Source organism: Periplaneta americana, chromosome 16 (genome assembly GCF_040183065.1).
Source record: "Periplaneta americana isolate PAMFEO1 chromosome 16, P.americana_PAMFEO1_priV1, whole genome shotgun sequence".
NCBI classification, from domain to species: domain Eukaryota; kingdom Metazoa; phylum Arthropoda; class Insecta; order Blattodea; family Blattidae; genus Periplaneta; species Periplaneta americana.
The window spans coordinates 173391745-173418564 of record NC_091132.1 but is presented as its reverse complement, the minus strand read 5'-3'; the positions used below and the strand labels follow the sequence as shown (position 1 = coordinate 173418564).

At 35.0% G+C, this 26820-nt stretch overlaps 1 protein-coding gene across 2 annotated transcripts; it reads right to left on the bottom strand.

Moving 5' to 3' along the window:
- Window positions 1-256: 256 nt before the first annotated feature.
- Window positions 257-26801, bottom strand: LOC138691959 (zinc finger and SCAN domain-containing protein 22-like). Of its 2 annotated transcripts, XM_069814638.1 has the most exons (5): window positions 26695-26801; window positions 22356-22456; window positions 21620-21760; window positions 12198-12280; window positions 257-2656 (listed from the first exon to the last, which is right to left on the bottom strand). In XM_069814638.1, the coding sequence occupies exons 2-5, from the start codon at window positions 22449-22451 to the stop codon at window positions 2098-2100; spliced, it is 879 nt and encodes a 292-aa protein (XP_069670739.1). In that variant the 5' UTR covers window positions 22452-22456; window positions 26695-26801; the 3' UTR covers window positions 257-2097. The 2 variants fall into 2 exon arrangements, with proteins under 2 accessions (XP_069670739.1, XP_069670740.1); XM_069814639.1 differs by lacking the exon at window positions 12198-12280.
- Between the last annotated feature and the right edge of the window lie 19 nt (window positions 26802-26820).

Sequence of the window (26820 nt, the reverse complement as noted above, 5' to 3'; positions counted from 1 at the left end):
TTTGCCGGAAGAAAGGTAGATAAACCTTACGCCCTTCTTCGGGAAAACGGTTTAAAATGTAGTGAACAATTATAGTAGCGAAATTTTGTTTTGATTGTACTGTACAAACCTACAGGACAGGACTGCGTGCGTGTATAACATTTTATGCAGGTGCGTTTTAAAATCTTAGATTGCATGTATCTCAATTCGACATATTGACGTATACGCCCTTTTTCCGGCAAACCCCTCAATTACGAAACTCAAGAATACAAACATATACACAGTACACGGTATTATTATTTCAGAAATTGGAGCAATTATTATGGCCTGTCTTACCATAAATAATGTTACGAATACGTGCCGAATTCTTAGAGGTATGGCAACAATTATTACAGGACTATACTCAATGCTGCAAAAATGTCACCGCAGTATAATTTTAGCTAGAAGATAATAGGCTCAGAGACGAGTGAGAGTCACTTGCCACAAACATCGTATTTGAATTACGTTCCGCATATGTGTAAGCGTGCATGACTTTCCCGGCTCTGAGAAAGACGTTTCACACACCTTGCATTTAAATTGGTTTCAAAATATATGCGTGCATGTGATTAAACTTCGTGCTGAGGAACATATCCACCCAATCCTTCCATTTGAATGGTCTTTCGCCTGTATGTATGCGTGTAGGCGTTTTTTTTTTTTTTTTAATAAAATAGAGATCTTGAGAAAGGCTTTCTACACAACTCGCATTTCATTAACCTTACGACGGCTTGCCTACATGACTTTCTACATATTTCTCGTGAATGTAAGTTTAAACTTGCCAACTAAAAAAAAAAAAATGGGATTTCGCTTGTGTGTGCTTTAAATAACGCAATTGTGAAAAACACTTTCCACACAACTCGCATTTGAATGGGTCTTCGCCACAACGTATGGGTGCACGTTTCTTTAAGGGGAGAGGATGGTATTTTTGATGGAAAATGACTAAATTAAAAAAAAAAAAAAATCTTTAAAATTCTCTGTGATATGTGTGGATCGCCATTTTTAAACTTTCTGCATTATGGATTTATAAATCACTCGCCCACTTTTATTGTTGTTTCCGGTAAATTAAATTTTCAAAAAAATTGTTTTTCTTTAAAATACCCTTTGACATGTGTGGAATGCATTGCATAAAATTTTGTGGGTATTTCTGCCCTTATCGGATGTTGAGACGTCATTTTTAAACTTCCTGTACTATGGATTTTTATATCACACGCCCGCTTTTATCTGTTTCCAGTACCTTCACTTTTTTTGCTACATTGCCAGACAAAAATTGATATAATTTCTGAACTATTAAAGATACATGCATGAAATTTAGAACACACATTCTTTAGACTATTAGGAAAATTTCTCTGTAACAGAATTTTGTTAATTGATTTCATTTAAAAAAAAATACGTGCGTTTGTTTGCAAGAAAGGAAATCAGAAAATTGTTATTAAATTTTAATTGTTTATTTTACAAACGTAGGGACTAATATCAAAATTCTGTTACAGACAGTTTGTAGAATATGCTTTTGCAAATACATTGCAAAAACTGTTTGAAGCTATCTTTGAAAAAAATACGTGCGTTTGTTTGCAAGAAAGGAAATGAGAAAATTGTTATTAAATTTTAATTGTTTATTTTACAAACGTAGGGACTAATATCAAAATTCTGTTACAGACAGTTTGTAGAACATGCTTTTGCAAATACATTGAAAAAACTGTTTGAAGCTATCTTTGAAAACGATTTAGATATATCGGTTTTAGTACAATCCTGCATTGGGTATATTTGTTTCAAATTTGGGCTCCAAATAATTTTTTTTTTTTTTATTTTTTTGGTGGAGTTGCCACAGCTATGAGCTCTCTATATACAAAAAATTAATAATTTACACCAAATAGGAAAAAAGTTAAAAAAAATACCATCCTCCCCCCTTAAATCTCCAAATTAAAAGAACGGGTTTCCACACATTAGCCAGTATGTATGCGTGCATGTCTCTTTAAATTTGACCATATTGAAAAACACTTTCCACACAAATCACACTAGAATGGCCTTTCGCCACTATGTATGCGTGCATGCTGCTTTAAATCGGCAGGTCTTAAGAAAGACATTCTACACAAATCGCATTTCGCCGGTATGAATGCGTTCATGGGCCTTTAAATAATCAGACCTTATGAAAGTCTTGCTACACAAATCGCAATTGAATGGCCTTTCGCCACTATGTACCCGTGCATGTGCCTTTAATTCTTCAGATCTTGAGTAAGACTTTTTACACAACTCGCATTTGAATGGCCTTTCGCCTGTATGTATTCGTAAATGTCTTTTTAAATTTACCAAGTGTGAGAATAGCTTTTCACACAACTCACATTTAATTCGCCTACCACCAGAATGAATGACGGCATGCGAGTTTAAATTTGACGATGAAGAGAAACGCTTTCCACAGACATCGCATCTGAATGACTTTTTAGTTTTGTGTGTATGATGATGAAGTTCCAATGATTGCGGTGTCGCAAAAACCTCGCTGCATACATTACACTTGATAGAATTACGTCTGACGTCACTAACGTACGAAGAGACTGGACTATGGCTCCCACACTGCATCAATTTGTCTTCTTCACTATCAAAGCCAGCAAATTGTTGCAGCATATTATTCTCAACGTTATCCGGATTGCTGAAAAGAATATAAAAATAGATCAGTCTTCACAATAGTACAATGAAAGTGGTCAGATCCATATTTAACAATGATTACATACATACTGCCGACACCATATTTATGCTAACGACATACAAATCTATCTGCATATCCGACCTAACTACATAAATGACGCTATAACTAAAGTTAATGATGGCTTGAATTCAATATCCATATGATCGAAAACGCACGGATTTAACTAAATGCAAGTAAATCACAGGCCATCTTAATAGAACATCAAACATCGAAGTGTGACAAACAAAATTTGCCACCGATAATTGTAAATAATACTACTATTCCTTACAGCTCGAGTGTGAAGAACCTTGGCATTTATATAGATTGTCACCTGGAATGGAATGAACAAGTGAATCACGCTGAAGCGACTGAAGCACTCTCTTCCTGATAAATTAAAATTAATCCTTGTACAAACACTCGTGATGCCACACTTTGACTACTGCGATATTATATTAAGTAACCTAAATGCAAATTTGAGCAGCAGGCTACAACGTGTGCATAATGCGTGCGTCCGTTATATTTGCAATATTCGTAAGTATGATCATGTTTCCCCGTCTTTCCAAACTCTGTCTTGGCTAAGGCTAAGCGATTGACGAGCCCTGCATTCTCTTGTTCTCTTATTTCAAATTGTGCGCACCGCTACCCCAATCTATTTGGCTTCTCGTTTTCAAAATTTATCCGCATATCATCAGCTAAGTACAAGATCTCATCATAACAATTTACTCATTATACCCTACCACATACTTACTTACTTACAAATGGCTTTTAAGGAACCCGAAGGTTCATTGCCGCCCTCACATAAGCCCGCCAGCGGTCCCTATCCTGTGCAAGATTAATCCAGTCTCTATCATCATACCCCACCTCCCTCAAATCCATTTTAATATTATCCTCCCATCTACGTCTCGGCCTCCCTAAAGGTCTTTTTCCCTCCGGTCTCCCAACTAACACTCTATATGCATTTCTGGATTCGCCCATACGTGCTACATGCCCTGCCCATCTCAAACGTCTGGATTTCAAGTTCCTAATTATGTCAGGTGAAGAATACAATGCGTGCAGTTCTGTGTTGTGTAACTTTCTCCATTCTCCTGTAACTTCATCCCGCTTAGCCCCAAATATTTTCCTAAGCACCTTATTCTCAAACACCCTTAACCTATGTTCCTCTCTCAGAGTGAGAGTCCAAGTTTCACAGCCATATAGAACAACCGGTAATATAACTGTTTTATAAATTCTAACTTTCAGATTTTTGGACAGCAGACTGGATGATAAGAGCTTCTCAACCGAATAATAACAGGCATTTCCCATATTTATTCTGCGTTTAATTTCCTCCCGAGTGTCATTTACATTTGTTACTGTTGCTCCAAGATATTTGAATTTTTCCACCTCTTCGAAGGATAAATCTCCAATATTTATATTTCCATTTCGTACAATATTCCCGTCACGAGACATAATCATATACTTTGTCTTTTCGGGATTTACTTCCAAACCGATCGCTTTACTTGCTTCAAGTAAAATTTCCGTGTTTTCCCTAACCGTTTGTGTATTTTCTCCTAACATATTCACGTCATCTGCATAGACAAGAAGCTGATGTAGCCCGTTCAATTCCAAACCCTGCCTGTTATCCTGAACTTTCCTAATGGCATATTCTAAAGCGAAGTTAAAAAGTAAAGGTGATAGTGCATCTCCCTGCTTTAGCCCGCAGTGAATTGGAAAAGGATCAGATAGAAACTGACCTATACGGACTCTGCTGTATGTTTCACTGAGACACATTTTAATTAATCGAACTAGTTTCTTGGGAATACCAAATTCAATAAGAATATCATATAATACTTCCCTCTTAACCGAGTCATATGCCTTTTTGAAATCTATGAATAACTGATGTACTGTACCCTTATACTCCCATTTTTTCTCCATTATCTGCCGAATACAAAAAATCTGATCAATAGTCGATCTATTACGCCGAAAACCGCACTGATGATCCCCAATAATTTCATCTACGTACGGAGTTAATCTCCTCAAAAGAATATTGGACAAAATTTTGTACGACGTCAACAAAAGTGATATTCCTCGAAAGTTACCACAGTTCGTTTTGTCCCCCTTTTTAAAAATAGGTACAATTATGGACTCCTTCCATTGTTCTGGTACAATTTCCTTTTCCCAAATAGCAAGTACAAGTTTATAAATTTCGCTATATAATGCACTTCCACCCTCTTGTATTAACTCTGCTGGAATTTGATCGATACCTGGAGACTTGTACTTTTTCAGATTTTCTATCGCAATTTCGACTTCTGAAATCGTGGGTTCGGGTATAAATGGCTCAGCAGTTTGTATTTCAATATCGTCCCGATCATTTCTATTTGGCCTATGTACATTTAGTAGTTGCGCAAAATAGTTTTTCCATCTGTTTAGGATTGATGAAGAGTCTGCAAGCAAGTCACCATTCTCATCCTTGATCACGTTTACCCTTGACTGATATCCGTTCTTAAATTCCTTTATACCCTTATATAAATCTCGAATGTTTTTATTCTTACTATTTGTTTCTACCTCATTCAGTTTTTCCTTCAAGTAACCTCTCTTTTTATTCCTAAGTGTACGACTTGCTTCCCGTCTTTCATTGAAATAATTATCTCTATTCTCCTCAACTGGATCCTGTAAGAATTTCAATTTTGCCTGTTTCCTTCTTTCTACTACCATGCAACAATCTTCATCAAACCACGGTTTCTTTTTCTTAGTTTCATAATAACCTATGCTCTGCTCAGCTGCAATTTTGATACTATCTCTGATATTTTCCCACACGCTATTAACATCTAATTCTTTCTCAACTTCGTCGGAACTTTCTAAAGTGGCAAACCTATTCGAAATTTCGACCTGATAATTTTGCTTAGCTTCCTCGTCCTTTAATTTCAAAATATTGAATTTAGTAATATTAACTTGTTGCTCTACTCGCTTGGCTACTGATAATCTTTCTCTTAATTCTCCAATCACCAAATAATGGTCAGAATTACAGTCTGCACCTCTGAAAGTTCGAATATCTACTATACTAGTATGTCTCCGTTTATCTATCAAGACGTGATCTATTTGGTTGTGTGTCAATCCATCTGGAGAAGTCCAAGTATATTTATGTATATCCTTATGGGGGAATGTTGTACTTTTGACAATTAAATTTTTCGATGTGGCAAAGTTGACTAATCTAACTCCATTGTCACTACTAATTGCGTGTAGGCTCTCTTTTCCAATAGTTGGTCTAAAAATATCCTCCCGTCCTACTTTAGCGTTGAAATCCCCCAATAAAATTTTCATATGATATCTAGGGAACTGATCAAAAGTATGTTCCAATTCCTCATAGAAGCTATCCTTTATATAGTCGTCTTTCTCTTCTGTAGGGGCGTGAGCATTTATAACTATGATGTCGCACCATCTACCCTTAAGTACTAAATATGATAACCTGTCACTGATAAATTCGACCTTTTTTACTGCTGATTTTATTCTTTTATGTACAAAGAATCCTGTTCCTAATTGGTGATTATTGTTTCCTTCCCCATAATACAACAAGTAATCTCCTATTTGTGATATGCCATTCCCATCTAACCTAACCTCTTGTACTCCCACAAAGTCTATTCTATATCTAGCTAGTTCTTTTGCTACTAATGTTACCCCTCCTGTTCTATAAAGACTAGTTACGTTCCAAGTGCCAAATCTCAAAACCTTATTCCTTTGCTGTGGTCGTGCCAGAGAATCAGTCCTATTCCGAGGCTTACTGTAGGAATTCGTAACAAGCTGTTTTTTACGGTGATGGGTTGTTAGCCCTTCGCCCAACCCCCAAGCTGGAGGACCACCCCTTATCGGCTGTCCACGACTGCTTATTCAATATATTCGCAGCTACCCTCCATATCTGGAGGCCGTCTCCTCTATCCGCAACCTGAGGACGCGCCATGCCGTGGTGATAGGGACCCACCATACATGGATACCCTACCACAAGACATCTTTATATTCATCATCTTATAGAGTTTCAGTTGCTAGAAATTGGAACTCGCTACCGAGTGATATAAGGGGTTGTTGCATTTAATGAAACTAACATCTGTCCATTCTTATTATTGTCATTAATTTCTCTAAATAGATTTGCAAAATCTCTAATGGCAATTATATTAATATTCTCATTATAGAAATCTATTTTAGATTTATATATATATATTTTTTTTCCTCCCTGTAACATAGTTCTAGTAAGCTTATATTAAATTAATTTTCATCATTTTACTAGCTATCTCAAATCTCAAATTAATTATAATAGATTGAATTAAATTAGCTCATAAATTTAGTTACTACTTTACCTTATAGGTTTACCTAAATTTAAATAAATATGTAGTCTACTAGTCGTTAAAACTTAACTGAAGATTATTGCTGGAAAACCTTTTAAGTGTAGTGTAAATATTCGTAATTTAAATATGTATTGTACTGATTAAGGCTGGTTGAGTGGAAGAGATGGCCTTTTGGCCTTAACTGCCAACGAAAATAAAACATTATTATTATTATTATTATTATTATTATTATTATATTATTTTTATTATTATTACATTTCACACACAACACACAATCTGTTGCTCTCTTCCAGGTCAGTTTAAGCATTTATACAAATTTGAATTTCAATGAAAAATTTTGTACATTTACTCGTATTTACATTCTACCTCACTTCGATTATTGCGACGTTTTGTTCAGTGATCTCAGGATTTATTCCGCTCAGAAACTACAGCGTGTTCATAACGAGTGCGTCCGTTTCATTTGCAATGTTCGATACTATGATCATATCTCAACTTCTGTCGAGAAGTTATCATGGCTTAGGTTACATGAGAGGAGAAATCTGCACTCACTTTCTCTCTTATATCGAATTATGCACACTTCGTCCCCCTATTATTTATTCGCTCGTTTTCATACTCTCTCTCGCTATCATAATAATACTCGATAACACGCTAGAAATTCCACTTCACACATCATCTCTGTATTCCTCATCTTTCACTGTTGCTACCTCTCGTCACTGGAACTCTCAGCCGCCTGAAGTCAAGGGCTGCCGAACATTGAAATCTTTCAAATCCAAGTTAGAAAATTATCTTATGACGAGTTGCCAAACTAACTTACTATTATGACAAGTGTTGTATTGCATATTTGCACATAATCACATTTTTTTTCTGTTCTAGTGTTATTTAACTTATTTTATGTTCGACTATGCCGAAATGTAGTAATTATACACCTGGTAGCAGTCCATTAATGCATGTCATTAAAGTACACCTACTCATTAAAGTTCTGGTGTTCAGCCAATGACAAGTCAGCTCTTTACCGTTATATAGATTATTCTCGGATATGCAACCGAAAGACAATTAGCGAAAAGTCACGGAGACTGGAAATCCAATACTGTCGCAGAAGGTTATGTTCTGTTACTATAATAATTAGCGTTAATTGTAAATAACATTCAAATAAATTCAATTTGTCATCTCGTTTTTCAATTCTAAATCAATTTCCAGGTTATATCAGAGTAATGTTCAACTTATTCTGTGCCAAGGTCAATGACATTCGGCCTCGGAAAAAATCAATACTTTCGCGTCTGCGCACATCTCACAATTCAGGTCAGTTCGCACATAACCATACGAAGACCTAATTTTCAATACTTTCAAGTTAGAAATATGGTCGAGCATAAAAAATCGTATGAAACTTGCCTATAATCGCTTGCGCTCGTTTCATAAACAAACATACTGTAAATTTTATTTAGTAACAACAATGTAATTTATTCGTCACAACAATAATTCCTTTCTACAATTCACCTTAAACGCTCTCGTCAACAATTGGATCTTCACTCACACAGTATTCGTTATAGCACTCCACCGACGACAATGACAATTTACTTGGACTAGTACGAACAACAATTAACTGTTAATCTTAACTAATATTTACAAAGCACTATTTACAAATCAGAACTATCAGTTCTCAGTTCACAGTTCTTCTATCTCAGTCACTCGAGTTCACAGTATCTCGAACCACAGACCTTCAGAGACAGTTCACTGTACTCGAACTCGGGTCCCTCCAACTGCGGTCCACTGCACTCGAACTCAGGTCCCTCCAACTGCGGTCCACTGCACTCGAACTCAGGCCTTCGGATGCTGACACAGATGCGGACGCACACTCGAGTCGAACTCCGGCTGGCTTGCTCTGGCTTTCTCACTGACTGAATAACTGAAAACTCTGAAAACTGCTGTCGTTACTTCGCGACCGTAATTTATAACTACAGCGACGTAGCCTCGAAGGTTCCACCCGTCTCTAGAGATGGCATTCCAGAGAAATCCAGAGCCCTCTCCTCTCTACCAGCACCAGATGCGCGCGCAAACTCGTCGTGTTGACGTAATACTCCCTCTCTCTTCTCTCCACCGCGCGACGTCACTCAATATTCCGTGGAGCCTGTGCGATCTGCTTTCATGCGGGACGCTGGTCGTGAGTTCGAATCTCACGTCGCTGTCACAATACTTGCGTCTCAATTACTACCATTATAGGCTCGTTGCATAATGTACTATTATATTTTATATTTTTGTTTTCATATTTCCCGATAATGGTATATCTATAATGTGATAAGTTGAGCTATATAATCATAATCTTTAAAAATATTGTATTCATTGTATGCTTTCTACTGCTACTAATACTATTATTATTACTATTCTTATTTTTTATCATTATTATTATTATTATTATTATTATTATTATTATTATTATTATTATTATTATTATTATCAATAATTGTCGTATATATTTTTTACTTTGTATGTCTCATGTATTTTGTCCTGCTGTTCACATATTATTATGCTTTCTCCTTTTTCTGTATGTTATATATTATGTCTGGTTTCTACTTACTTGTTGTTTACATTTTATTATTATTATCTTATTTAGTTTTGTGTGTAAAATTGTAGTGTACTTTGTAAATTTGTAGTGTTTTTTGTAACGCAGTTTTACTCCTGGTTGAGTGTCAGAGAAGGCCATATGGCCTTATCTCTGCCAGGATAAACAAATAATCATCATTATTATTAATAGGTAACACCCATTACCCTAGTGAAGGAAAACACACTCGATTTCGTTTGAATAGTCACCTTTCATTTCTAAAGTGTTTATAAAAGTGGAACTTTTTAATATCAAAAGCACAGTTACTACATTTCCAGTTCCATAGTATTACAATTTCAGATATCATTGACGAGTAAACGTTATTGTTGGTGTCTTGGTTTCTAGACAAGCTATTGAGGTGATCTGGTGCACTGATTCAGAATGACATTGCATAAACCGTATCAGCTCTAGTTTCTTACATACTAGTACCACAGTCTAGTATATACAGTCACGAAGCTTATTACTTACTAAATACGCAAACGTAAACAGTTGAAATATGCAACCATAGATAGTTGCTCACCACCAGGATCGCTACTATCGCCTCATCACAGACTCTTTCCCTAGCAGACCTTAAAATGTATTGTACTTTCGATATCGTGTTCTTTTGAAAAAATTAACACCTTCCTTTCACTATTTAAATTCGAAAGACATAAGGTTTATATATATGGTAAATGTTTTGTCTAAAATTAAGGAAGGTAGATGTGCTAAATTGAAATCCCAATATAAATTTGTTTTTTATTAAACCTCAAAATAGCTTCCATTCTAAACTTGAAATGTTGACACGAACAGATTATGTTAACATGTAAAATTCTCTTCACATTAAAATAACACAGTTTTGTAATTATTTCTGCAACATATTATGCAACATGAAGTAAACGGAACTTACGGACACATTACACTAAAAAAAAGCTTAGCAATGATACGCAATAAAGTTATAATATAATATTTCACTGAGCTCCATACACTGAAATAGAAAACCCAAACATACATTACGGCCTGGTCTAGATCGAAAAAGCATTGACTGTGCCGTATTTCGCATTTTTGTGAAGAGTTCGTTATCGGTTGTAATAACTGTAAATGGCTAAAATACAATAATTTGAATAATACTATGGGACAAGGAGACGTTTGTAGCACTATATTGTAAGAAACCTAGGTTAGAGTTATCCTTCCGAAAGATCCTGGAAGGTGAGTTTATAGAATATAATATATATTTTATGAAAATAATATATAAATCTTATGTATTTCATATTTCAATAGTGGAAGGAAGGTGTTAATTTTTTCAAAAGAACACGATATCGAAAGTACAATACATTTTATGGTCTGCTAGGGAAAGAATCTGTGATGAGGCGATAGTAGCGATCCTGGTGGTGAACAACTATCTATGGATGCATATTTCAACTGTTTCCGTTTGCATATTTAGTAAGTATTAAGCTTCGTGACTGTATATAGTAGACTGTGGTTTAACAGAGTACATAAAATTTAGATTTCGTCTTTAGAAACAACTGTTTATCGGTGTCTCTTTTACTATTACCCACTTTGTGCTTTTTCGTGTGCATTACATAGTATCTTTACGTGTTTCCAAGTATAATTTTGCATCCGAAACATTGCATTCTGAAATGTAAGTTCTTAATTATATCACAGTTAAATCACATAGAAGGTGTGTACAATTATACTCCAACTCATGTCGTTTGATTTCTGGAGATCGAGAGTCACAAAGGATTGGCCACTTCAAAATGGCCGTGCTTCAATCATCGAGACATATTTTGCTATACAGGTTGCAAGGGGTATAAGTGCCATTATTTTAACTGATGACTAGTCATGTTATAATGAAAAAAAAAATGTCCTCACAACTTTTTTTCTAATTGCAATATTTAACTAATTATTAAAGTTTATATAATTGACTCTTTGCAACGTTGATGGATGGGGAGGAAGGTGTTTATAAGTACACAGTACAGCTCAAACAGATACATACAAAACAGATGATCTGTTCTAATGCAGGAGCAGATCATGATAATACAGGTGTTACATAAAACGAGCAGCAAATATAAACTTTCAATCTCATTAATAGATCATTAAGGTTAATTTACATTTTAATGTAACAATACTGCTCGATTTTTTATTTTATTTATTCAATAAAGACATCAGCTGAAAGAATTTGAGTGACCGCAAGGTTCCTGAATACAATAAACATGTGCGATATAATGTGTTTTGAAATATTAAAGAAAAAAGAAAGTTAATTGTTGAAGGCAAATATAAGTGGATTAATTGAAATAGAGATGATGATGTAATATTTGAAGAGAATTATTGATAATATTTATAAGGACAGACATTACATAATCAAAAGAAATGTGAAGTTCCTTAAGATAATTCCACGTGAATTTTGTAATAGATGCATTGGCTTGTTACTTGTCATGGTAATGATAATTTTAGAGAATCTCATGTCATGTGCCAAAATATATTGAGGAGTTAATAAGAATACCCACACAAATATAATAGATAAAAAAAAGTATCATACATTATAACATTTATTTTCTACGTCGCCATTAAATAAAATTGTGTAAAAATGAAAGAAGCAAAATAACCATAGTACACTCACCTATCAGTCAACATTTCATCCTCTTCTGAAGATACTTCCACTTCTTGTTTCTGCTGAAATCTGTCCACATCTAACAAATCTTCCTGGAAAAGTGAGTAAATAATGGCCATATCGGTTAATGGTTTTCTATGTCACAGAGCTCTCTATTCAAACATAGTGAACCCAATCTAACTTTTCGGGAAGGTTGTAATGACTTTTACTCAAAATCCAAAAATGGTTCCCCTGAACTGCATTGATTTACAGTCTGAATCAGCTTACTTTATATCCCGGCGTGAAACCGAACCATTTTTCCGCCATTACTACATATGCTAGTGTGCGATACCGACCGATGGAGTAGGAGAAGGTGACGAACAGTTATTAAGAGGTAAATTGACAAATAGAAACTCTATCAGAAATAAAGTAGATTCAATCGAAACTATAGATACTGAACGAAACTACCTACTAAGAAGTAGGCATCAGCAAAGACTAAATTTTCCTAAAATTACAAACACTTATTATTAATTAAATTAGATAAGCAGACAGGTTTTGAAAATAAGATAGAATTACGTCAAGGTTTTAAAATAATAAAAAGTGAAAATAGAGAATTAAGGTAGTTATTAATGTATTCAGATAGCTATATTATTTAGTAAAGGTTCAGAAGATAATTTTGAGTTTATAAATTGCTTTACTAATATGTCTTAATTTCAATAATAATGCATTTATAATGAATTTAGTAGGCATTATAATAGTAATTAATTGATAATGAGTACATGCGTCACAATAATGAAACTAAATTGAGGTTGATTATGTAAGCAACTTGTCAAGTTTGTTTTTAAGCAGGTATGCGGTAGTCTTCATTGAAGTTACGCAAACGTTTCTGCTGACAAGGAAATATTGTAAGAAATAAAGACAACCTACATATAGAATGTATCGAGTCAGCTAATTCAGGTTCATGACTTACAGTATGTCGACATCTGATCACCTAATTGGAATAATAAGTTATTATTAAAGTAAGACCTAAATAATTACAATTAAATTGTGAAAAGGAGCAGATAAAATAAGGTTTAATGTCTTAATGGTTATCACGATTGGTTTAAACATGCAATAAAACCAGACGTAAGTGCAAGTTTGAACCAATAAATTATTGAGATTTGCGATAAAATAATGAGTCTAGGAAATTGTATATTTAGTATGTAGAACTACATTTGTTTATAGATCTTTTGTTATATTATTAAGTTTTGTACTTGTGAACTATATCAATAAATCAAAATCAAATCAACTACATATGCTAGTGGATTATGGTTATTTGGTTTGAGGGTTAAATTTTCTTTTCACAACTTCGTTTCGAATTTCGGTACGGAGAAATATTACAACTGGTAGTGATTTTCTAACTTATGTTGGCAGCAGTGACACCAGTCGTTGGTAGTGCAAATACAGAAAATTCAAATTGTTCAAGTTTTCTCATCCGCTTACTGGAAGCTAGTGAAATGTGAACATACTAATAATTAATTAATATCAGTATTAATATTAATACACAATAATTATTTCATGTGTTGCGTTGTGGTTAAAATTCAAGATTATAATCACATAAGTGCAGCTAACTAAATATAACATAGGGTGTGATACACGTACTGAGTGACAGATAGAAATGCCATTTCACATTTTAATGAATTTCTTTCATGTTTTGGTTTTTATTCTAATAACGCCAGAGAGGGGAAATAGCAGGGCAGTGATTCCTCGAAGAAAGAAATGTGCCCCATTCAGAGGGCCCTTTAAGAATCTATAGTTCAAATGTATAATGAACTGAAGAAAGACAATAATGAAGAAGGAATAATGCGCACAGAGACGCCGATTATAACTAAGATAGCAAAATTACTAAGAGTAGAGAGAGAAGAATCCAAAAAGGATAGCTGCCCTTGAAAAAGGGGTACCGAGCGGTAACAGCACCTAAATTAATTGTAGATCAACAATATCCTACTTTAAATTTAAATTTTATTTTTATTTTATTTTAATTTAATTTGTTTTTGGGGGGCAGCTATCCTCGACATGAATAATTTATTTTTCATATATAGAGCTCTACAGATGGTTATTTACAATTAACATAATAATAATAATAATAATAATAATAATAATAATTTTATTTAATCTGACAGGATTAAGGCCATAAGGCCTTCTCTTCCATCCTACCAGATAGCACATATAAATACAAAAAATAAATACAAACACTGATGAAAATGATACAAATTAAGTTAAAGCCCTATAGAGGGTCAACAGAGTCAAAAGAACATTATAGAGCTCTCATCGAGCTAATACAACGAAAAGAAAGAAAACAGAGATAGCAATTATGATATTGATAACTGACAATAATAATAATAATAATAATAATAATAATAATAATAATAATAATAATAATAGTAGTAGTAGCAATAATAATAATAATACTAATACTAATAATAATAATAATAGTAATAAATACATTACATATTAATTTTCAATTTTACAACAGCATAGTTACAATATTTACTATATGTCACGGGTTAAGGTGAAGTTGCGCAACCTGACATGTGTCAAGGAATGTCTTTAAAACATTAATGGCTATATCTTGAAGTTCCAAAAGATCGATATGGAAACCATGAAAGAAACTGATACAAAATCTTGATATAGTGCCCCTTACACCAAAGAGCAAGCCAATTACTTCCCAGCGACAAACGGGTATGCGATATTTCTCTTCCAGATAAGGAAAGCAGGGTTCATAATGTCTTTTCTATTCCAGATCTACTTCTTGTGGTTGGAATTTGGCACCCTCAAATCTTATAGTGGGATCGATTATGAAGCCAATCTTTTGATTGCTATCAATTGCTATGATGTCGGCACGTTTGGTGGGGTCAGTGGATGAAATACAATGTACTTCTTCATAAATGTCAAACTTTCCAGACTTCTTGAGACATTCAGCAATTCGGCTTCTAACCCAGTGATGACGATTGTTCCGCAACAGTTCCCCTTTTCTGCAGACACCAGAAACACGAGGAAGGGTTTCATACTCGTTGCAATGGCGGCAACGGGATTCTTGGCTCCTACCAGGGACACTACATACTGTGGTGACATTGCAATTCATTTTTATAGCGTTAGTCCATTGAGAGGTGGAAAGGTCTTTCTTGGTTGATATCCAGGAATTTGATTCTGACCATTCTCAAAAATGCGAAACACCTTTACCACGGTGGTTAAGTTTTTCCCATTCTTCAAACTGTTGATTTCGTAGTTTCTTCCGTAGATTCCGCAGATTAGGCTGTTCCTCAGAAGGGAAAACAAGCTGTTGTACACTGGCTCTTATTTCTTGTGCAAAATTTCTTGTAGTCGCAAGAAGAGGATCATCATTGGAATCTAACAGGTTAAATACATTAATATGTTGCAAGAATGCTTCCCACGAAGCTTTCATAATGCCCAGACCACGAACTTTTCTGGAACTACACTGTGTCCGGGACAAAATTTACCAATAAGAAAGTTTAATGACTCGCATAATAATGGAGATAAGAAAATGAAATTTGCGGCAAATGAAAGAGGGACATTTTAAGTTTTATGTGTGATGTTGGCAACATTTGGTCATTGTTGTTGACATAGCTGTAATTAAAATGGCGTTCACAGTGCAACAAAAAGTTCAATGCTGCTATTGGCTTGCCGAATTCAAGTATCCGAAGATAGTGGAGAGAAGATTTAGACAACAGTGGCCTGAGAAGCAACCACCAGATAGGCACACAATAACAACTTGGCATAGGAAGCTTCTTGAGAGAAAACACCACGCAGGAAGAAAGACAGAAGCGCAAGTCGACAGAATTCCAACGGAGCCCGTGTAAGTCTGTTTGCCGTGCCAGCAGGGAACTTGCAATTCCAAAGTCAACTATCCACGATGTTCTGCACAAGAGGTTACGTCTGCATGCATACAAGATTCAATTGATTCAAAAGTTGAAACCAAACGACTTGCTTGCACGATATGATTTCGCTAGTGACATGCTGTTGAAAATTGATATTGAAAATGGATATCTGCAGAAGGTCGTGTTTAGTGATGAGTCCACCTTCCACGTCTGTGGGATCGTCAACAGGCATAATTGTCACATCTGGGGATCAGCATGGCCTCCCAGATCCCCAGATCTAACCCCGCTGGACTTCTTTTTCTGGGGATACATAAACGACATTGTGTACAAGACTGTAGTGGCAGATTTGGAGGATCTGCGTCGGAGAATAGTCGCTGCTTGAGCAACTGTCACTCCAGAGATGTTACGAAACACATGGCAAGAACTTAATATCGCCTGGACATCTGTCGTGCTACAAGAGGTGCACACATAGAAGTTTATTAGTGGTCATTCGAAACTTTGGAAGTCCCTTTGTCAATTCCCGCAAACAGCATTTTCATCCATCAATTATTTGGTGAGTTATTAAACTTTCGTATTGGTAAATTTTGTCCCGGACACCTGGTATAAAGCATACTATCAGGGCTACCGATTGGCAATCCAATTATTTCCTTGACAGCACTTCTTATCAATTTATCAATATGAAGCAAAAAACTATGATAGAGTTTTGATAATGGTGCACATTGTAGAGGATAAATCAGACTTGGCCATATATATTGGTTTATTATATTTATCTTTTGATCCGGTTTGAGAAGCGTTGAATGTACTAGTTTGGATATACTAGTATGTAATTTATTCATAATGCCTTTCTCATCTAAAATGATTTCATCTTTATATGTGACCCCTAAATATTAATGGTGTCATTGCTATTTGTTGACACTATATTCAAACCACTTATTGTTGTAATGTCAGATGTTTTTAGATTTCCTTTTTCTAGAACAATGGCTTTGGATTTAGAGGCATTAAGTTGTAGACCTATTCGCTGTAAGTATTGATTAGGAGTGTCAGTTAGAAACATAGCTGATTCAATATTATTTGATATGAGGGCAATATCGTCAGCGAATTCTAGAGCTGTTAAGCTCTGGCAGTATGGACTAAGTTGGTAACCAAATTGAGAGGCATATTCAGGGTCATTTAATTCCTTAAAAATTAAATCAATAGCCAGATCGAACAGAATGGGCGATAAAGGTGATCCTTGAGCAACTCCTCTACGAAAGGGGATGTGCTTTGTACGGGTAGCTGCATCTAATTCAATGAAGACAGAGTTATTGGTTAAGAGAGATTTTATTAGGGATTTAATTTCCTGAGGAACAGAGGTCGAATTAATAGAGTGTTCAATTGGTTGATGTCCAGTATTATCAAACGCTTTGGAAACGTCCAAAAACGTGATACAACAATCTTTCTTCTTTAGTTGAAGAATTAATAAATGTTCCCGGAGTTCTTACAAATCCTCTTTGTTGAAAAGATAGTTCCAGAAAAGGTCGAATTTTTCTTTCTAAGGTCCTTTCAATAATTCTGCATAAAATAGAGAAAATAGTTATGGGACGCCAATTAGTAATTATACTCGGCTCTCCAGATTTATGAATTAAGATGGTCCGGCCTCTTCTAAAGGATTTGGGAACATAATTCCAAGCAAGCATTATGTTGGCAATAATGCAAATAATATTAGAGCATTGTAGTTCTTTTATTACCTTAAGGACTATCCGATCAGGGCCAGGTGCCGTATCAACATTCATTCCTTTCATGGCATGCTGTGTGTCTTCAATTGATATCAAATGGTGAGAATCTTTATACCATCATTCTCAGGGAAAGTGTAGTTTTCGAAAGTGGAAACATTTTCTGTTCCTAATGTTTCAGAATAAAATTCATAAATAATAGAAATGGGAATTTTGCATTGTGTAGCCTCTGTATCATGCATTATAGATTGAACTACCTTCTTACGTCTAAAATAATAATAATAATGTTGAACGAGATCATAATTATATTGTGACAGCGACGTGAGATTCGAACTCACGACCAGCGTGAGCCGACACAGGCTCCACGGAGCACTGAGGGACGGCGCGCGGCGGAGAGAAGAGAGGGGAAAGGGCCTACGCGGCAAGGGAAATTGCGCGCGCATCTGGTACTGGTAGAGAGGAGAGGGCTCTGGATTGTTCTGGAGTGCTATCTCTGGAGACGCGTCGAACTTTCGAGGCTACGTCGCTGTTGCTATAAAAGAAGAAACGCCAGCGAACTCGAGCAGTTTCAGTTTTCAGTTTATTCAGTCAGTGAGTAAGCCAGAGCAAGCAAGCCAGTCTTGTGTACCGGAGTTCGACTCGAGTGTGCGTCCGCAACTGTGTCAGCATCCGAAGGCCTGAGTTCGAGTGCAGTGGACCGCAGTTGGAGGGACCTGAGTTCGAGTACAGTGGACTGTCTCTGAAGGTCTGTGGTTCGAGATACTGTGAACTCGAAGGACTCAGCTAGAAGAACTGTGAACTGAGAACTGATAGTTCTGATTTGTAAATAGTGCTTTGTAAATATTAGTTAAGATTAACAGTTCATTGTTGTTCGTAATAGTCCTAGTGAATTGTCATTGTCGTCTGTGGAGTGCACTAACGAATACTGTGTTACTGTGTGGAGAGCAAATCCCATTGTTGCCGAGAGCATTTAATGTGAATTGTAGAAAGGAATTATTATTGTTGAGTTGAAATAAATTTACAATATTGTTGTTTTTTCCTTTCTCGAAAACGTTTATTACGACGTATGGGATTTCTGGACTGAGAAAAGTTTGATTGTTGCTGATTGAGTTTCTTTGCTTTCCGTACTCGAAAGTTCTTGAAGCTGGGCGTTCAGGACCTTTACACTGAGCTGTAGCATTCCGTAGAAATGTATATATAATTATTTCAAGAAATAGTCTGCCCAGGCATCCTGGGTTGCCAAAAACACAGAATAACTCACATATAAGAATAGTAATGATTACAGTAAGATAGATGAGTCAAATTGAAATGTGAACTAGGAGCTTACGTTTAAGAAATAATAAATTTGTACATATATATGTAACAATCACACACTAACGAATAGAAAAGGGGGGGGGGATTATGATATTCCGTATAAATGATTTTTCAGAATTGCCACACAGCCTTTAATGGTTGAAGTAATTATTTTTGGAATGATGTCATGGATTCCAAATGTTTTGATAGTGTTTACAGTTGATCGTGGGACGGTGCCCCTCGCTCCGATCATTAAACCATGCACTTCCCAGGTGCCTTCCATCTGATATTTTTCTCGAAAATACGGAATAGTAGGCTCATAAATTTGTTGTTTTTCTTTGTTGACCTCGGAAGGTTGGGTCTGGCTCATCTCAAATCTAACAGTTGGGTCCAGTATAAAGCCTTTACTATTAGTCTTGTCTAGAGCCACGATGTCCGCTCTTCTAATTCCGCCGCCTTCAGACGCAACGCAGTGCACCTCTTCATGGACCTCGAAGGATTTGTTTCTAAGGGCTTGTGCTAATAGTTTTCGGATTTTATGATGGCGTGAATTTCTCAGCAGTTCTCCATGCTGACAGGATCCTAGGACGTGTGCTAAGGTTTCAATCTCGTTGCAGTATCTGCAACGGAAACCGTCCAAGGATCTCCCATGAAGACTTCTCACTGGTGCTACGTTAGCATTTTCTAAGTATAAGTTCATCAAATTTATTGTCATCAAATTTATTATCATCTTTAAATTCATTAGATAGTTTTAATAAGTGTTGTTCCCAAAATTTTAAGTCCTCTTCATTTTTAAGAGATGAACTATCTTGACTCAATATATATACTTACAGGTTATACATTTAAGTACGACAATATACGTAAATACATAACCTATAATATTTCCCCCAACGAGTGATTACTATAATCAGAAAAATGCTTTCTGCATGAAGGCAGTGCATAGATGATCATAGCGAGGTGTGATCTGTGATAGCGAGAACTCGCCAAGTGTGTGGAGGAAGGCTCTTCGCCTCTTTCTCGCAACACATTTCTCGCTAGCGAAAACTCTTCAAGTGTGTTACGGGCCTTATAAAGAAAATAATAACAGTAGTAGTAATATGCTGCCACTGCCACTCCTACCACTACATATAAAGTTACTCATTAATAGAATTAAAGAAATTCGAAATCTTTGGTTTGTTTTGTTTAACCCTATACATCTGCTTGAACCCATCCGTCATTGTTCAGCGTAGCAATTGCTAGATCAGTAACAACATAATAACAATTTTCGTAAACTGAAAATGAAATATATACCTAGCCACAATTATCTCCGTGTATTCGACATAATTCTCTCTTCCCTACCACAAATATAGATACTCGAGAATTATTATTTTATTTAAAATGTAAAATGAAAACGATCTAAGTTGTAGATGTTATGGACTATTTCACTTTCACTACGTCACACTACTTTCGACCAATAAAACGGTACGAAAGGACGTCTTTCAACCAATCATGGCCGCTTATCGCACAATTTTATCGCGTCCCTAGCATTTGTTTAATTTTATCGCGTCCCTAGCATTTGTCTATTTTTATCACTACCCTAGCATTTGTTTCTTTGTTTGCCAAAATTTCAAACTGCACTGGTCTGCCCGTCAAAAAACAGAAAATTACAAACCACTCCAGTCGATGCACATCACTTTCAAATATGACTCGCATTTTGGCATTCAAGAACAAGAATTAATAAAGATCGCTGGTCATATACGAAGAGCACCATTCGGAAATCCTGAATGAGTTGAGGGATACACCATGTACACCAACGAGTTCACTTCTTTTACGCTCATATCCAATATAACATCAACTGAACCACCAAAACATTCAAATTTGAAAATTGTACTTTCAATAATTGTTTCTTTTAAAATCATCCATGTTTATTTTTTATTTCATCATCGTTAATTAAAACGTTTCTTGTTTATTTCATCAACCCTAATTAAAACTTTTCTAACACTTGTTTATATTATTTAGGTTATGTTTGTTATAGCTTCTGCTATATATTATGGATAGTCACGTAACAGAGATTGTTTAATACGAAGATTTATCGAAAATCATCTGTCAAGTGACGTTGATTACTGGGATCCGGATGATTGAAACGGAATGCAAATGTTTTAATAAAAATGAAACTGAATCAACAAAGCCTTCTTCACTAGTAACAGTCCACAGAGTTCAATGATGATTCCATAGTTGGCACAACTGATACCGGTAACAAGAAAACATCATCATAAAACACTACTGCCAACTAGCGTAATGTTGAGATGGTACAATAATACATTTGAAGACAGTTGTATTTTCGTAAGCCAATTAATATTTTATTGTACATTTTGTTACTTCTAATCTTTATATAGTCTACTTTCTTCTAATCGTGTAATAGTCAATTAAATCCCACTCGAGTTTTGATTTCCTCTAGATAAATCAAAACCTCTAGTGAGATTACTGTTGATAAAATGAAAACAGTTAATACAATTCGAAACTGTTAATAGTCTAACACACTTAAAAATGCACTACTGGGATAATTCTATATACAAAATGATCCACTTACATCAAATTCAGTTTTCACCACAGGAAAGCTAATAGGCACTGGTGTGGCGTCTTCAACCTTTATCTCTGATTTGATATCGTAACTCTGGTCCACGCATTCTGTCTTCACGGCAGTCACTTCCAGATGCGATAAATTCCCTTCCTACAGAACAAAAGCACATCGCGAATAACTTTATTACGATCTAGCCATAACCGTGCACTTTGCTGCACTTGTTAGAATTGTCAATTGCTTTTGCATTGTCTTTTGGCTTACGCCTTTTGACTTTGCTTTTGCAATATTTCTGACAAGATTACTGGTGAGAACAGAATAGTATGGGGCAAAAACACAGACATTACAATGAAAAGAAGAGAAGCGATTAAAAGCATTTGAAATGTGAATATGGAAAAGAATGGAGTGTGTGAATTGGACAGACAGAATAAGAAATGAAGCTGTAATGGGAAGAAGAGTGTGTGAGGAAAGAATAATGGTGAAATTGATAAGGAAGAGAAGAAGAAATTGGTATGGTCACTGGCTAAGAAGAAACAGCAGAATGAAGGATGCACTGGAAGGAATTGTGAACGGGAAAATAGTTAGGTGCAGAAGAAAATACAACATTATACACGATGATAAGAAATGCGAATCATATGCGGAGACAAAGAGGAAGGCACATAAAAAGGAAAGATTGCAGAATGCTGTATTTGCAGTGAAAGACCTGCCCTTGGGCACCATTAATGAATAGTAAGACGTTTCAGTTTACCTCTAATAGAGCCATTTCCTCTTCTGTTTTGTACGTGTTATCATATGGTTGTAAGCCCAAAGGGTCAGCCTGAATTTCCACCTTGACCACATCCATTACAACTGAAAGAAGAGGTTATGTGACTGACAGCGATTACACAAACTGATCTGTAGAGAAACTCTCATTACAAATTCTTTGGTCGGCGAGATAAAGCATATAAGTAAAAAAATAATAATTTTTCAGTAGAGACTTTTTTTTAATTTACTCTTAACTGAATATAAGTATAATAATGAAATTCATATATGTTAAAATAAGACCCTTTTCAATTTAAAATACAAGAAAATTTATTATTTCTAAAATTAGAAAAAATATTAGACTTATGTGATTAGGGACAACAGAAAAATCGACTTTTTTTACTTATGTGCCTTTTCACGCCAACCAAACAATGATTACGATCTGATTCACATCACACTCCCTCCCATGGGAACAAGTAATCTGCTACACAACATATGGGAAATGTTTATTACTATTACAACGAAGAATGCACGAGGCAGCTTTAATTGCACTGCACAGAATTGATAATGCGCATTTTTTGTAAGCCGCCAAGGCTATATTTATTGTATTCATTGTATGCTTTGTACTGCACTATTTTATTACTACTACTACTACTACTACTACTACTACTACTACTACTACTACAGACGTGGACAAATTATTAACAAAATTGACAATTTTTATGATAATTCTGTTTACAAAATTTGACTTTTCAATTTAGATTACAGTTGAAAATTCTGCATATTTCTATCATTACAGTAGACAGAAATATGCAAAAATGTCAACTGTAGTTTAAATTGAAGGGTTAAATTTTGTAAAAATATATAATAATCTTCAATTTTGTTAATAATTTGTAATTTAGCAAAATGTCAACTACAGTCTAAATTGAACAGTCAAATTTTGTGAAACTATAAAATAAAAATCTTCAGTTTTGCTAATAATTTGGAAATATCCAAAATGTCAACTGTATTCCATATTGAAGAATCGAATTTTGTAAAAATATACAATAAAAACCTTCAGTTTTGCTAATAATTTGTAAATATGCAAAAATATCAAATGTAGTCCAAATTGAAGAGTTAAATTTTATAAAAATATACAAAACAAATCTTCAATTTTGCTAATAATTTGGAAATACGCAAAAATATCAACTGTAGTCTAAATTGGAGAATTATATTTTGTAAAAATATATAATAAGAATCTTCAATTTTGCTAATAATTTGTCCACGTCTGTACTACTACTACTATTATTATTAAATTTAAATTTAAAAATAGGCTTAAGGACCTTACTAATAGACGGTAATTATACACAGTATTTAAAGGGTGTAAATGATATGTTGTTATTGAAGTGTTGTATCAGTGAAGTGTGTTGTATCAGTGAAGAAGTATGTCGTGTCAGTGAAGTGTGCTGTGTAAGTGAAACGTGTTCCTGTCAGTGAAGCTTTATAGTTTATAGTGGCAGTGCAAAGAATTTGAACAGTGAAATGTTTTTGAAGTGTTAGTGAAATCAGGATAGAATCAGTGAAATGTGTCGTAGTTCCAGTGCAGTGAGTGAGTTGACAGCGAAATGAGTGTAGTATTAAAAGGTACTTGTGCAGATATGAACATATACTCGTGGGTTTTAGTTCGATCTTAGTTTTAAGATACAAATTAGAATATTTCAAATGTTATTTTAAGTGATCGTTTCATTTAATTTAGTATATTCCCTGTTGTTATTATTATTATTATTATTATTATTATTATTATTATTATTATTATTAGTATTAATTATTAGTATTATTGTTAATTGTATTTTTAATTAATAAGTTTATTATTGTCATTATTGAGTGTAATTAGTTACCACTGCCACCGGGTATATACCCATTGCAGTGTGAATAAATACATACATACATTATCTTTATTATTATCATTATTATTATTATTATTATTAAAAGGTAAAGGTATCCCCGTCACATGCCATGAAGGCACTTGGGGGACATAGAGGTAGAGCCCCATGCTTTCCATGACCTCGGCACTAGAATGAGGTGATGTAGTTGGCACCATGCTCTGACCGCCTTTTACCCCCAGGAAAGACCCGGTACTCAATTTTATAGGAGGCTGAGTGAACCTCGGGGCCATTCTGAAAGTTTCGCAACGAGAAAAAATCCTGTCACCACCTGGGATCGAACCCCGGACATTCCAGTACTATCCTTATTTATAATTATTATTATAATTACTATAATAATAATAATAATTATTATTATTATTATTATTATCAATAATTGTCTTATTTTTTTATACTTTGTTTGTCTCATTTATTTCGACCTGCTGTTCACATTTTATTATGCTTTTTTTCTTTCTTTCTGCATGTTATATATTATGTCTGATTCCTACTTACATGTTGTTTACATTTTATTATTATTATTATCTTATTCAGTTTTGTGTGTAAAATTGTAGTATACTTTGTAAATTTGTAGTGTTTTCTGTAACGCAGTTTTACTCCTGGTTGAGTGTTAGAGAAGGGTGTATGGCCTTAACTCTGCCAGGTTAAATAAATCATTACTATTATTTATTATTATTACTACTGTTTAATTCTTTCATGTCATTCTGCTTCAAAGTAAAGGCAAAGAGTCCACACCAGTGGAGTAACGGTTAGCGCGTCTGGCCGCGAAACCGGGTGGCCCGGACAAGTTACCTGGTTGAGGTTTTTTCTGGGTTTTCCCTCAACCCAAATTGAGCAAATGCTGGGTAACTTTCTGTGTTGGATCCCGGACTCATTTCACCAGGATTATCACCTTCACCTCATTCAGGCGCTAAATAACCTGAGATGTTGATACAGCGTCGTAAAATAACGTACTTAAATAAATAAAGACATAGTTTGCAACATTGTAAGTAAGACACTCGAATATTTATTTAATCTAATCCTCAAAACATTTGGAATAAGGCCATTAGTCTTCTGGCTTAACAATAAAATAGTCCATCCGATTTGTGCAGTAGGCCTAAAGTGCACCACAGGTTCTAAGATGGTCCCACTTCAATATGGCATCTTCATTACCCAGCATGCAATTTGGTGAGGCTATTATTTTCTTCCGATGTAGCTGTTCTGCCACAGTCAGGGTGCGTTGTTACGCGGAATGCTGCAAGTGTCGCTCAGTGGTAACTCTGTTATGCTATTATTATTCACGAGTACCTCAGTCCATCGTTCTCTTCACTTAATTCCTTAAAATCTGCAAGTCATTTAGATTTAAAGCCTGATTTTATTACGAGTTTTTAAGAATGGAAGGATAAGTGTACTTTTAAGGTGTTTAATACTGTAGAAACATTTTTCGCCTAGTACTCAGTTTCTTCATTACCTTTTATTACAATGTATGTATGTATGTATGTATGTATTCACATTGCAAATGGATAAATATTCGGTTGCAATAAGTAATTACACACAATAATGACAACTATTAATAAACGCAATTAATAAAAATACAATTAATAATAATAATAATAATAATAATAATAATAATAATAATAATAATAATAATAATAAGAATAAGCATTCCAAGATTAAATGAAGCACGACGACCTAAAATAACATTTAAAGTAAATCTAATTTGTATCTGAACCCTAAGTTAAAACTAAAACCCACGAGTATTATATGTTCATACCTGCACAAGTACCTTTCAGCACTACACTTATTTCGCTGTCAACTCACTCACGGCACTGGAACTGCGACACATTTCACTGATACTATTCTGATTACACTAACACTTCAAAAACATTTCAATGTTCAAAAACTTTGTACTACTACTATAAAACATCTCTGACACAAACGAACTTCATTGACACAACACACTTCTTCACTGATACAACACTTCAAGTGACTAAATCTCAATTTCACCCCATAAATAGTGCATAATTTACTACCTGTTATTAATAAAGTCCTTAAGCCTATTTTTAAATACATTTTTGATCATTGGTAAAGCCTTTAGTAAGTCTGCAGGTAAAGCATTCCAATCCCTGATAGTACGATTGAGAAAGAAACAATTTCCAGTGTCCGTCATCTGTCTTCTTTCCCTCAATTTATATGAGTGGTCGTTCCTTGAGTAATTTGGTGGCTGCAACCTATTTTTTATTTCTCTACAGGCAGGCTCACCTCTGTATGTTTCGAACAGTGCGCATAATCGAATTCGCGTTCTCCTGTCCGTGAGTGTGTCATGTATTCCATTACTGCCACTGAATAATCGCAAGTGCGTGCTTAGATAAGTGGCACACTGAATAATCGCAAGTAACTTATGGTGCAATGATAATTCCGTCAACATATTCCTTAATTGTAACTTACCCAATTAATAAATATACGATCTTGATACAGGGAGCGATTCAATAACGAAAATATCGCCATTTTGTAACTGAACATATTATCAAGGCGTTGCGATCCAGCTGGCAGTGGCTCGCAATCATAGAGAGA